Source organism: Pteronotus mesoamericanus, unplaced genomic scaffold (genome assembly GCF_021234165.1).
Source record: "Pteronotus mesoamericanus isolate MK-2021 breed Mesoamerican mustached bat unplaced genomic scaffold, CSHL_Meso_final contig_25, whole genome shotgun sequence".
In the NCBI taxonomy this organism is placed as follows: Eukaryota; Metazoa; Chordata; class Mammalia; order Chiroptera; family Mormoopidae; genus Pteronotus; species Pteronotus mesoamericanus.
The window spans coordinates 4,388,789-4,401,165 of NW_026555105.1; the positions used below are offsets into that span (position 1 = coordinate 4,388,789).

The 12,377-nt window shown below is 48.9% G+C and overlaps 1 protein-coding gene across 1 annotated transcript; it reads right to left on the minus strand.

Annotated features, from left to right (window-relative positions):
• Positions 1-1,911: 1,911 nt before the first annotated feature.
• Positions 1,912-10,152, minus strand: PFDN4 (prefoldin subunit 4). The gene is made up of 4 exons (XM_054573358.1): positions 9,892-10,152; positions 5,675-5,782; positions 4,767-4,907; positions 1,912-2,898 (listed from the first exon to the last, which is right to left on the minus strand). The coding sequence occupies exons 1-4, from the start codon at positions 9,913-9,915 to the stop codon at positions 2,767-2,769; spliced, it is 405 nt and encodes a 134-aa protein (XP_054429333.1). The 5' UTR covers positions 9,916-10,152; the 3' UTR covers positions 1,912-2,766.
• Between the last annotated feature and the right edge of the window lie 2,225 nt (positions 10,153-12,377).

Genomic DNA, 12,377 nt, shown 5'->3' on the forward strand with positions numbered 1-12,377 from the left:
ACGTATATTGCCTTTCTGTTCAAAGCCCTTTGGAGTCTCCTGTGGACTCCAGCTGTCAAAACTCTATCCCGAATGGCACTTCCTCCCCCTTGCCCTGCTAGTTGGTGGTGCTTTTGGCTGGGGCTTCGGAGGCTTGGAGGGGGGTGCGCAGAGCGGGTAATGGTGGTTATGCAGGTGGACAGAAGTCAGAGCAGAGCACGGCTCAGACCCACGGCACAGACGGAACTGTCTTCTGCCTACTCCCTACTGAGAGCCTGGAGAAGACATAGCAAACTGTGCACCTGAGTTTGCAAGCCCGCAGCCTCTTGGTCAAACGTGGTCTACAAACACCTTTTGTTGAACTGGCATTGCTTAAAAAGCAGGGCTGTGAAACTGGGAAAGCCAGCATTCATGCTGCCTGTCACCTACCAGACCCAATAAGCAGAGACAGGGACTGGATCTTTATGGGCACTTTATTCAGAGGGCTGAGAAGACGCCGGGTTTGTACCCTAACAGACCGTCTTACATTCCATTTTAAACGGATCCTTTTTATAAGGAGAAGGAAAATGTAGGTAAGGCATTTGGAATTCAGGGAAGTTCATCAGGTAAAAAGCTGCAGCATTCTTTCAGCTGCGCCCTGGGCGGTGGTCGTCCCACCCCGGAGTACGATGGCTCAGATACCAACCTGATGGCTCGCAGACCCCCTGAGACACAAAAATGGAACTGCTTGTGGTCTCCTGGAGTCAGGGCGGGTCATACCTTCAGTTCCTGAAACAATAGCTTTTTGCATACATTGATTACTAAGCTTACTAGCTATTACCCAAAACTAAAATTTTCCAACATTTGACTCCCTGATCCGTTGTACTCTCTAAAAATAGTGATTGTACCTAAAAATCAGGATTCCTGTACCAAAAACAAACAAAAAAGAAATTGGTGGCAATGACTGGTGGAAACTGGTGGCTGGAGCTGAGTGTTAGTTACCTCTTTAAACTCTATTTACCAGTCTTACCTACCCAGGAAACTTACTAGCAAAAATAAGAAAAGACTTAGCGACACTTTAGAAATAAATTTAAAATAGGCATCATATTTCTGGTGCCCTAGAACTTCACAGGCAAATAAAGTGTAAAGTCAGCAACGAAGTATAATATACCCCTCCTCCCCCACGTCTGTTTTCTTGTATTTAGGCTTCCTTGCTGATATGCTGATACAACTTTAAGTCCCAGCCAGTTACGTGATTCAGTGACTCAGTTCCTGACACGTTCACCAGATGAGCCTTCAGTTAAAGTCTGCAGAGTTCAGCCGGCTCTCCCAGCAGCCCCTCTGGGCCCACCCTTCCCGCCCCTCTGGGGCCCGCTGGGATCTGGCCAATGGCGGTCAGCAGCTGCATTTTGGAGAGAAGAGGCCAGGGGTCCACTCTCCTGGCTCGGCCACCGCAGGGATGTCGCAGGTTGCCTCTGTCCCTCCCGTGGGCCCTGGGTTCCACAGTGACGGGGGTGGCTGCTCCCTGCCCACCTCTGAAATCTTGGCTGAAGTTTTCTGAAACTATGCTAAGTGTGTTCTCTGTTTCCTGCTACAGCCTGACTGTATGGCCTCCGTCTCACTGCCCTAACCAAACGCTAACCAAACGCAGGCAAGGGAAGATGTCCTTTCAAGAGTCATTTTCTAAAACTTAAATATCACTATTTGGGACCATTTTGCAGCGATTTAAAGGGTGCCTTCATGTCATGAAGAATTTCAGAATCCTATATTCTATCTTTAAGCAGGAACTGTTTCTAAACATTTCATTTTTAAAAAATGCAATATGCAGTGCTTAGCCTTGCCGATTTACAAAAACAGCATTTCCTCTTAAAATTGTCTATTTAATCCTAGAATTATCCCCCTTTTTGTATGGTCTTCCATTGGTATTTTAGCATATCAGTGCCATCTGCTGGGAAGTTAATGTACCATTAGGTCTTTCAAATCCCAAAACATACGTCTTTTGGGGGGCGGTGGGGGATCAATGTACTCTTTATTTAAGAAAAAGTCTTATTTTTAAATACACAGCTGCTTTACTTCTACATCATTATCAATATAAACCCCAATTAATTACAAAGCACTAAAATAAAGTCTGAAATATACTTTCAAAAAAAAAAAAACACTAAACATTTCTATTGATACATCTCTTGGTTTCTAGAATATTCTTCTGTTGTCCTGCTCTATGTTTGTATGAAGCTCAGCAAGTCTCAGCAAGCCCGTACTTTTCCAAAAATCTGATACTGATATCTAAGAGATAAGTGAAATATATGTTTAGATATAACACATATTGCATGTATTTAAATAAAATATATACTTTTTTTAGTATATGACAAAGTTTTAGGTGTAAAATGAGCGGACTAGACAGATGTAGGATTAGATCTTTCTGGCGTCTTTTCGTCATCTCTAAATAGCAACTGAAATAAACACGTAAACAACATGACACAAATGTTCGATTTTCTGATAAAAATTGCAACAGATATTCTAAATGATAATATAGAAACATAAAAGATTGCTTAACTGATTTTAATAACATGACATATAACCCCTATGCTTGATATAATTGTTCTGTAAAATACATAGATGAATACTGTCTTCTTTTAAAAATATAAAATAAATAAGCAAGACATGTGAAAATAGGCAAGTTTCCATTAAATAAATGAAAATTTTTTTTAAAAAAGAAAATCTGCTTTCCTTATAATTTGAAGAAGGGAAATTATCATTTAAACAATAGTTAAGTTTATTAAACAAAATTTTTAGAGCATCATAAAACATTCAGCTCTCGTCAGCTTCGAGGTTTATGTTGCTCCCAAACTTCGCGTACAGCTGGACTTTCAGGTCCGCCAGCACCCGCTGGATGGACTCTACTCTGGATTCCAAGGCGTCGATTTCTTCCTGCAAGTTTTTCTGGGGGAAAGAATTGTTTACATTAATTCTATTCTATTGGATGGCTTCTGAACACCTGTAGCTGGAAAAAAATATTTGGGAAGACTTTATGGGTCAAGAAATCTCTAAACTTGGGACAGGCAGCTACATATTACTGATAATTAGATCTTAACCAAAAATCTGAATGCAGGCATTTTTAATTCATGGTCTGTATTCGCTTATTTTAAGATAAATCAAGCTTGTTTTCTCAGTTTTGGCTGATTGGAAAACTATCAGAGAAAAATAAAACCAATTTCTAAGTGAGCACATCCTAATAAACACAGGACCCCAGGAAACACGCCTGGTAAACGGCTGATCACAGGCAGGGCTTCTGGCACAGCCTCCCCCAACTTCCCGTAAAAATAACTGTGAAACTAGAGGAAGCGATAAAAACGCACACTACCCCCAATACACAGTAACGACAACTTACAGTCAAAATCTGGCAGACACGTTCACAAACGAGCGGGCCTTCCCACCTACAGGACACACGCCATGCAGGCGGAGACCCGGCCCGTTTCCTGTCTGCGTCCCTCACCCGGTCGAACCTGACACAGAGCACGCGCTCAACAAATGCTTCTGGGGTGAACGAGTGAATGAAGGAGCAGATGAGCAAGAGAGCGAGTGAATGAATGAATTGCAAAAGAAAGGTTCAATATCCCCGCGGGGGTGGGAGGGTAGGAGGGATGGATGTTCACAATAGTGACAGAAACTTACCCTGAAATACTTCCGAGAAGAGTACTTTAGGATGGTTAAAAAGAAAACCTAAATTACACCCTTTTACTATGAAAAAGATGTAAGCACAAGCGGGGACATACAACGTTTCTGTGTGGACTGAGTTCTTCCCAAGCTTTACTGAATGTGGGTTTCATTTGTGGAAAGTTTTCCTTTCATGGCATTTAAGGAAGGGAGACAAACATTTTAAATAATACTCAAGCTATTTAAGCACCTTTCACAAGAACGAGAAAGCATTTAACTGCAGGGGCTTCTCACACACACACGGCGGCTGCGCCTCCCCCAGGCCGGGGCAGGGCCCATGGACCGGAAACTAACTTCGCACACCCTCTCAATGTGCCCCAAACGCTGTCACCGAACCCGCGCTCCACTGATTATTTCATTAAAAGAATTTCCTAAAGGGGGGCAAAGATTTAAGTACAAAAATGCCCATGAGAGAATTCCTTTAGGAAAACCGGAAACATGTGACTGATACCGTCAGGAGGGCAGTGAGCCGCATGGAAGTCCACCGACACGGCATGGACGCGTCACCAGAAAGGATGTTTGGTAAGTACCTGTGCCCGGTCCAGACTGGGCTCCCAGGGAGTGTCTGCCGGGCCAACGTTCAATGGGAGGAGAAAATACTACGAGGACGTCCACTGACCAAACGTGAAGCAAAAGTCCAGTGAAAAAGGAGAACATGAAAAAAACAAAACCCCACAAGAAAATGTCCATTAAGGATGATTCTCTCTGGGCAGAGGGATGACGGGCGAGTCTTCTGTTCTGCTTTCGAATATTCTATACTCTCGCACTACTTCTAATTTGGGCCGCAGGTTCTGGAGTCACAAGAGGACCCCCCTCCGCCGCCTTGAATGAGCGGCAGGGCGTCGGGAAGCCGCTACTCCCCCACGCTGACTGGGGCTCACGGTGCCTGTCCGGTGCCTGTCCGTGGAGCCCTTGTCAGGGTCCGGTCAAATCCCGCTCGCGCCGCATTCCGAGCTCGCGCGGGCCGCTGCAAGACCCACGGGACGTTACCCAGCGCCCCTCGCTTCCCTGCAGCCGCGCGCTCTGCGTAATGACACAAATCCCACCTTAAGAGTCAGACTGCGCCCCCCCACCCGGGAAAGACATCCACGCACCTTTGCTTCTTCGAGCATCTCTTGTGTTTCTTCTTGAGAATGGCTGATGAACACGTCGCCGATCTGATACGGTATCATCAAGCGGTCGTCATCTGCCAGCATGATGTCCTCGCAAGCATCCTCTAAATTCTGCAGGTGTTTCTACAAATGCAGACAGGCACAGCGGTCAAAAGTGTATGCACCCGTTCCCCGAGAGAGGCTGACAGCCCATTTTAACGTGGGGACACCGACACTCGGGGGGCCCTTTCACCAAGGTATGAGCACACGAAAGCGAGGCTTTCCTGGCGTTTTGGGGTGGCTTCGTGAGGAGGCGCTGAGAGCCAACATGCTGATCTCCAGGTTTGCCCGGGCCGCTGCAAGCCCGCCGTGGGGCAGACAGCGGGCCTCCAGCGTCTCCTACTCTAACAGTTCTCCCTGGGTGAGTCCTGCCTTCCTCTGGGAGGATGAAAGCAGAAACAAAAACGGATCTACACTTCTCAGCAGCGCCTGATGGTGGGATGGAAGCAAATAATGAACGTGAGTTCCACCAGTCAAACGCCCTTGACTGGACTTCAGCTCTAGGAGAGCTGCGTGAGCAGAGGCTGGGGCACGAGGCTGCGCCGTGCGGGGCGGCCTCAGCGTGAGGGGGAGGCAGCCGGCCGCGGGGACAAGCTCAGTTCCAGCCCGGCTCCCTGAGACACGGCTCCGGGACCGGCTGCAGGAACCTCAGCCTGGGTCCCAGCCCTCGGCAACCTGTAAAGTGGCTCTCATCCCTGCAACAGGCCTTCCCTCTTAACCGAGCGCGGATTACGTCGTCTGCATCGGAGTCCGGAGGGACGGAGAAGCACAAGCTACTGGACGCAGTTTTTAAAAGCTACGGAGCGTAAAGAACTTTTCTTTTTCTTAGGTAAGATACATATTTTCAATACCTTTTTTACGTCTATTTCTTCCTTCAGCTCTGTGATTCTACTTGTATTCCGTGCAAATTTGTTTATCTTTTGTTGATCTTCAAATGTAACATTGACATCTTCTGCAGCCTGAAAAAGAGTGAAATACCAGACTCTCACTGGCTTCCTCTCACTTGGTTATATTTCAAGGAGGAAAGATGTACCTCGTTTACACAAGGACTACCACCGACAGTGATGACTCACAGTAACCACCCCCTACCTCTTCGCTGGTTTCTCATGACTGATGACACAGGATATGTACACTCTGATTTCTGAAGAGCTTGCAGAGCAACCTGTTGTCTCAAGCAATATAGATCTCAGTGCCAGAATATAAAGGCAGTCACCTAGAACTCGGCCCTCCCCGTCCCAGGCTCTCATCGCCCCGTGACATTTCACGTGCATCAAGCCTATCGTCCAAGACCTGGAGGACAGCTTGGAAAATATGCTATACAGCACGCCGTATATAGCTTTGAATATTCAACCCTGTGCACAATTTGTACAAGTATGGAAGTTGGTAAACACTGGCCTACACCCCGGAAAGCAAAGGCAAGTCCTTCTGAAGGTAATGCCGGCATTCGAGACATTTTGCTCCAGGAGAACTCCAATTCCCTATGCAAATAGAGGACAGAGAACTCTATAGAGTTCCTGCTTGCCTGCGGAGTTCAAATACTGAGCCCTGAACACCTGCCTGTGCACTTTTAGGTGCATTTGTTGGTGGGAGGCTTTCAGGGGGCAGCCCCCGTGAAAGCACCTCGCACAGGTGTTCCCAGACACACGTCCTGGCCTCGAGGCAGGGCTCCGGAATTTGAATCTGAACCACCCTCCATCACACTCATGTGCACCCCGTTCCTGAAAAGCTGTAGGGGATTTGGCCCCTCCTTTCCACCCTCCCAAAGCAGGCGTTTCCTGGTGTAGCTCCACCCAACAGCAGCCCCCTGCACGCAGGTGAGCCCTGGCAGGTGAGCCCTGGGGTTCGCTTCCTTAACGGCGGTCTGCCCACGGCGGGTAAGGGCCCCAAGTTGGCGTGGGAGGCAAATCGGCTCTGGGTTAACCAGGTGCCACCCAGCAGAGTGCTGTTGGCAGCAGGAAGGGAGGAGACTACACCTTCCACGACCAACAGCAGTGGCTTCCCTTTCAATCTCCCAGATCTCACACCCTCCCCCATCGCTGGCAGCTTCATTTTGGCAGGAGGCCTTCATTCTTAAGTGGGGCTCTGTGGACATTGAGAGGTCCATTTACCCCCTGAAACTGTATGCAAAATGGCATGTATTGCACGTGCATTCTGGAAGGGTCGTCATAGCTCTCATCAAGATTCTTAAAGGCATCCACATCCGCAAAGGTCAGGGACTCCCGCTTTAAGAAAAGCCAGATGTAGTGACTACCACTCACAAAGCCAGAAGGACCGCAGAGAGGGGAGCTCTGGCCAATTTCAGTCTGCTTTTCTTTTTGTTTTTTAAAGGTATCTACCAAGTCTATGACATAAAATTTTGCTTTGTATTGTTATTCACCTTTCGTGCATACATTTAATAGTTATTTAGTGTCCCCTACGTGCCGCACACGGTGGAAACGGAGCTGTGGTCCTGCCACCAGGAACGCGGGCGAGGGTACAATCGGGCGGAGGAGAGGCGTAACAACAAGGTTTTCTGCTAGATGGTGATATATGTGATGAGGAAAGTAAAATACTTTAGGGGCTGAAAGTGTTGGGGGGCTGGGGAGTGAAGGGGGCATCTTTATTTTTTTATTTTTAATTCTCACCTGATGATACGTTTATTGATTTTAGAGAGGAAGAGAAAGGGAGGGAAGGAGAGAAGCAGGGAGCAAGAGAAACATGGATGTGAGAATGTACTGGTTGCCTCCCATAAGCACCTCAACAAGCGATCAAACCAGCAACCTAGGTTATGTGCCCCCACTGGGGATCGAACCCACAACCTTTGGTGTATGGGATGAGGCTCCAAGCAACTGAGCCAGCCGGCCAGGGATGAAGGGGGCTTCTCTGACGAGGGAGCATGAACAGGCATCAATCAGGCTGGAGTCCCCTGCAAGGCCACGCACGGGGTCTTAGAAAAGGGGAACTTTGGAGATGAGGGGACTTAATCAGTTCGCCTAAACATCCTCACCAGAAAAGTCAGGACACTTTAGGAGGTAACAATGTGTTACAAACGTGAAGGGCTCCAGACTGCAAACAGCTTGTGGGAAACTCAAAGGGCATCACTGTGGGATTTCCCTCTCAGTCACTGGCAGGCCTAGATGTCCCTAAAGAGGGGCCGAGGGGGAGGTGTACCTACCAGACGCCGTTCATAGCAATGGGAACATCAGGAGAGGCTGTTGCACCTGACCTGCTGGCTTAACTAAGAAGAAAAGCTTCCTGTTTAGGCCGCACCTACCCCTCTATGTTTCTCTGCCTTCTCAGTTCGAGCTCTCCTCCCCACGCCTCTGCCATTCTGACGTTCCCGTTATTCAAGGCACTCGGGGTCTTGGAAAAGAAACTCCCTCTCTAATACCTCTGGCTCCCTTTCCAACATTCTCTCCCCCTCCTCACATAATCAACCAGATCACACCTTCTCTGGCCACAAACCAGCCTTCATTGCACAAGCACCTTTCTTTCATAGTTCTTTTCGGAGCTGGAAACTTTAGTTTTCTGCCTGGCCATTCGATGAATGCCTGTCTCTTCCCCAAAGCTAAGTTCCACAATGAATGCCACGGGGGTAAGGGAGCAAGAACTTCATTTCCGCAGCCCCCTGCCATCTCTGTCCCAAGATGTGCTCAAAAAGCTCGCTGAAGGAAAAAATATCAGTGATCAAAAATTTTGCAAAGCCTGCGGTTCAAATCGTTCCTCGACCATTTCCACAACGTTGACTTCATCTCTCTTCACTGCGGTTTCCACCCGGTCAGATGCAGGTGAACCGCAACTAGTATCTTCCATGGAATTAAAGGCCAGAGCAAACAACGGAGAACCCAATTTAAATACAAAATAAGAGAAGTCAATTGCACCAAGTGTCGCTTTGCCTGAATGAACAGGGCCTTGAACCTGACCCAGGAGCTAAGAATGTGTAGATGACACATCAACATCTACACATGGAGGGAGCACTCATCCTGGTACACCCGGGGTTGGGGGCGGGGGGGTTCCCACGTTTAACATGCCCAAACTTAGACACACAGCAGTGAGTGGCCTGAGAGTGATTCAGCTTATAAGAAGCGGAGTTGGGATTCAAACTCAGGTTTTATTATTTAGTTTTGTTTTCCCAAAGCACACATTTCCTAGTAAGCAAACTAAACTCCTATTTAGGGTTTATAATCTAGTAAATCTCCCTAGATGCTTAAAGATAGAAGAAAAATATATGGGGCGAGGACGTATACCAGCGGATAAAATTATCGAGGCTTTACTGTGTGCCAGGCACGGTTCTAAGCGCGTTGAACCTATTATTAATTTTAATCTTATATTCCTTTTAGGGGGATACTATCTTTATCCTTATTTTACACATAAGGACGCTGAAGCTCGGGGGCGAAACCAGGATTTAAATAACACAGGCGCTGAGGCTGCAGAGCCTCTGTTTTGAACTTCCATGGCGTCTGATGACAGTCCCCCCGCTGAAGGGATTTGCTTCCCAAGATCTGGTGCCTGTTTGCTCTCACTCCAAGTCCAGGACCACATGAGAACTTGGTTCCTTCGCTCTCCCGCTCTGCAGAGTCCCCTGCGTCCCTGCGAGCCGGAGACGAAGGGGAGGGTGAGGGATGACAACCGCAGCGGCGCCGCGGCTGGGCCCAGGGCCCTGGGGCCAGCTCATCCCGGAGGCGGGGACCTGCTCGGCTCCCCACCGCTACGTAACCTGGGCCAGGTGACTCCACCTACCTGGGCCTCAACTTCCTCACCTGCAAAGGGAGGTACCGCTACTACCTACACGTGTGAATCCGTGCGAGTTAACTGGGTTAACCCAGGTTCAGCGCCAGAAGTTATGGCCAATGGATCCCGGGCTTCCCGCGCCCCAAAGACACGCGTGGGCCGCGGGGTCCCCAGACACGCTCAGAGGGGGCCGGCTGCAAGCAGGCCTCGCCGCGGGGCCGCGCTTAGGGTAGGGGGGCCTCGGCCCTGGACCCCACGCCGGGCCTCGGGGATGGGTACCCCAACACCCCTCGCCTGGCCCCTCGGCGGCCCGTCGCGCCCACCGCCCGAGCATCCGCCCCGCGAGCACCCCACTCACCGCCTTCTTCATGGTGGCCGCCATCTTGGGACTGGACCACGGCGCGAGGCGGGGAGGGCCGCGCCCGCGCGCTTCTGCCCTGGCCGTCTCTCACTCCCTGTTGGCCCACAACTCCCACAAAATACAACGCCGTTTCCACATTCTCTCCTTTTGAATCTTCGACTAACGGTTTCGGACGTCTAGGACTCGGGGAGGATATGTAATCTGGAAGGATTTGGTACATGCCAATTAAAGGGACGGGCACCTCCCTGTGAGCCGACCTAAACCGGGGGGTGTGGCGAACGGCCGCAGGCTCCAGCGGCGGCCAGCAGGGGGCGCCCGGCGGGGCGGGGCCGGGGGCGGGGCCTAGGCAGGGCCGCGCGGGGATTGACGAGAAATTCTTCTTCGTCAACCCCACCAATTGGTAAGGAGAAATTGACCTACTTAAAAAAAAGAACTAAGAACGAATGGCGTTGGCCCTTGGCAGTAGGATATGATATTAATGCGCCCTCATAATGCAGACGGTATAAAGGAGAAAGTACTCTTATAACTAATTTATTCAACAACACTATTGAGTCATTACTGTATACTCCTAACATTTGTGCCTTCCAAAATTTTTTTTTTTGGTCTCAGACTCCCTGTTTGGACCAGCAAAATAAATAAACCGGGGGGTACAAATGAAAACAGTTGGGGACCGCTGGTCAGGAAGGAGACTCACCAAACTACTTGAAAATGCTGTCCCCAGGGAGAAGAGGACATTGGAATTAACACATGGGCTGGGGGAGGGGGAGCGGGAGGGTAACACACTCCCTTACACCAGGCTAACACTGGCCTCCCACTTCCTGGATCTAAGACATGGGTTTTTTGTGTCTTTTTTTTTTTTTTAACCCACCTATATTTTTCTTTAATTGAACCAACATAGGAAAATTAGATTTCCCTCTGCGATATCAGAACAATATTTTTGTTTTGCTTAAGCTTGTAAAATCAGAGTCCTGGTGACCTTAGCAGAGTCCTGGTGACCCTGAGCCTACCTTTTTGCAGGACAGCAGCTGCTGGTGCCGATCGGGCACCGCCCATTGAGCGAACACACACTCTCCAGGGCTCCGGCAGATCCCCACCTGCCTCGTCCTGAGCTTGCCCGTGGGGCCTTCCAGGTGTATGAGCTCGTGGGTGATTTGTTTGTTTGAAATCTGTACCGGGCTCGATGTTACTGCAAAGAGAAAGATGAATTAGGCAAAGTGCTTGGCACTGAGGCCTTACTGTCGGGACACCGGTGTCACCACAAGTCATAGCACCTGAAGCCAGAGTGCTGAGGGGTCCCGGGGAGGCAGAGCTGTGTCTGAGTGGAGCAGAGGACAGTGGGGCTACAGAATCTGAAAATAAAAAAGACAAAACTCCTTGTCCTGGTGCAGCTTGCATTCTGGTGGTAGGAAATAGACCACAGTCAAGACATCAAAGTCAGTTATACCGTGTGATAGAAGGTGTTATCAGTAGGTTATTAGTAGCTCTAACAAGAACACATATAATAGCAATAAAAGACTAACTACCGGTGCGAAAACTGTGAGGAAGATACGAAGAACCCAATGGCAAGTTGATTGGAACACTGAGAGGAACAAAACTCTATCTGAATTGACACGTGAGTTACAAAATTGTCCAGACATGTCCCAGCTTTCATTTTGATTCTGTCACAGAGCGATGGTGAGCTCAGGGCAAGATTTCACAGCATGAGTTCCCTCCAAAACCTGCCACCTCTGCGCCGGGCTGCTGGTTGTAAGACTGCAGGGTGCCTGCAGGGGGCGCGCAAGGACCGCGGTAGTGTTCCCAGACCCAGCCTGAGGCCACCTGGGTAAGAGTCTGCCCAATGATCAACACGATTATTTTCTTAATTATTTTTTTAAAAAAACCTGTTTTAAAAACGCAGCTTAAATATATCTTAAGAGAATATTTAAAATCTCTGACTTAAAAGGAAAAACCCGTTTCACTTGCTACAGATCTTAAGGGATTTAAATCAATCTCCATTTTCTCCAAGATGAAATTGCGGTTCCACTGAGCTTTGATCCAAGGGTGGAAGGTAGCAGGCAATGGAAGGGCGGACTGGCCCCAGGTACTGCCCCTGAGGGCCGTTTTCCATATCAAATTAATGTAAATAATCATGGTATATTTAAAGATAGGGAACTTAAAAAGCAGAGAAGGAAGAAAAGGGCAAGAGATGAAGCTGGAGATAATTCCCCCCACCCCCCAGGCCTCCCAGTGCGGAGGCGGGGGGAGGGGGAGGGGTGGGGTGAAGAGCAGATTCCCAGGCCTGCAGGGCCCCAGAGAGAGTAAAAGTGAGAGACGGATGGCAGGGAGGGACTGTGCTCCATCCAACCGGCTGCTCCTCCCCTGCAGCCAACTCTTTCCGCGAGGAAATGGACTAAAAGTCCCCCTTCTTCCTAGAAGCCAGTCCTCTGGATTTGCTTTTAAGTCTTGTGATTTTGAAACCATTCAAATTCAGTGTCGAATAAATT

Coding starts and splice junctions, on each gene's coding strand:
- PFDN4 (XM_054573358.1), bottom strand. CDS start 9,915: ATGGCGGCCACCATGAAGAAGGCG. Junction 5,783..9,891: donor CGGCCACCATGAAGAAGGCG/GTGAGTGGGGTG, acceptor ACTCTTTTTCAG/GCTGCAGAAGATGTCAATGT. Junction 4,908..5,674: donor AAGAAATAGACGTAAAAAAG/GTATTGAAAATA, acceptor CTGCATTTGTAG/AAACACCTGCAGAATTTAGA.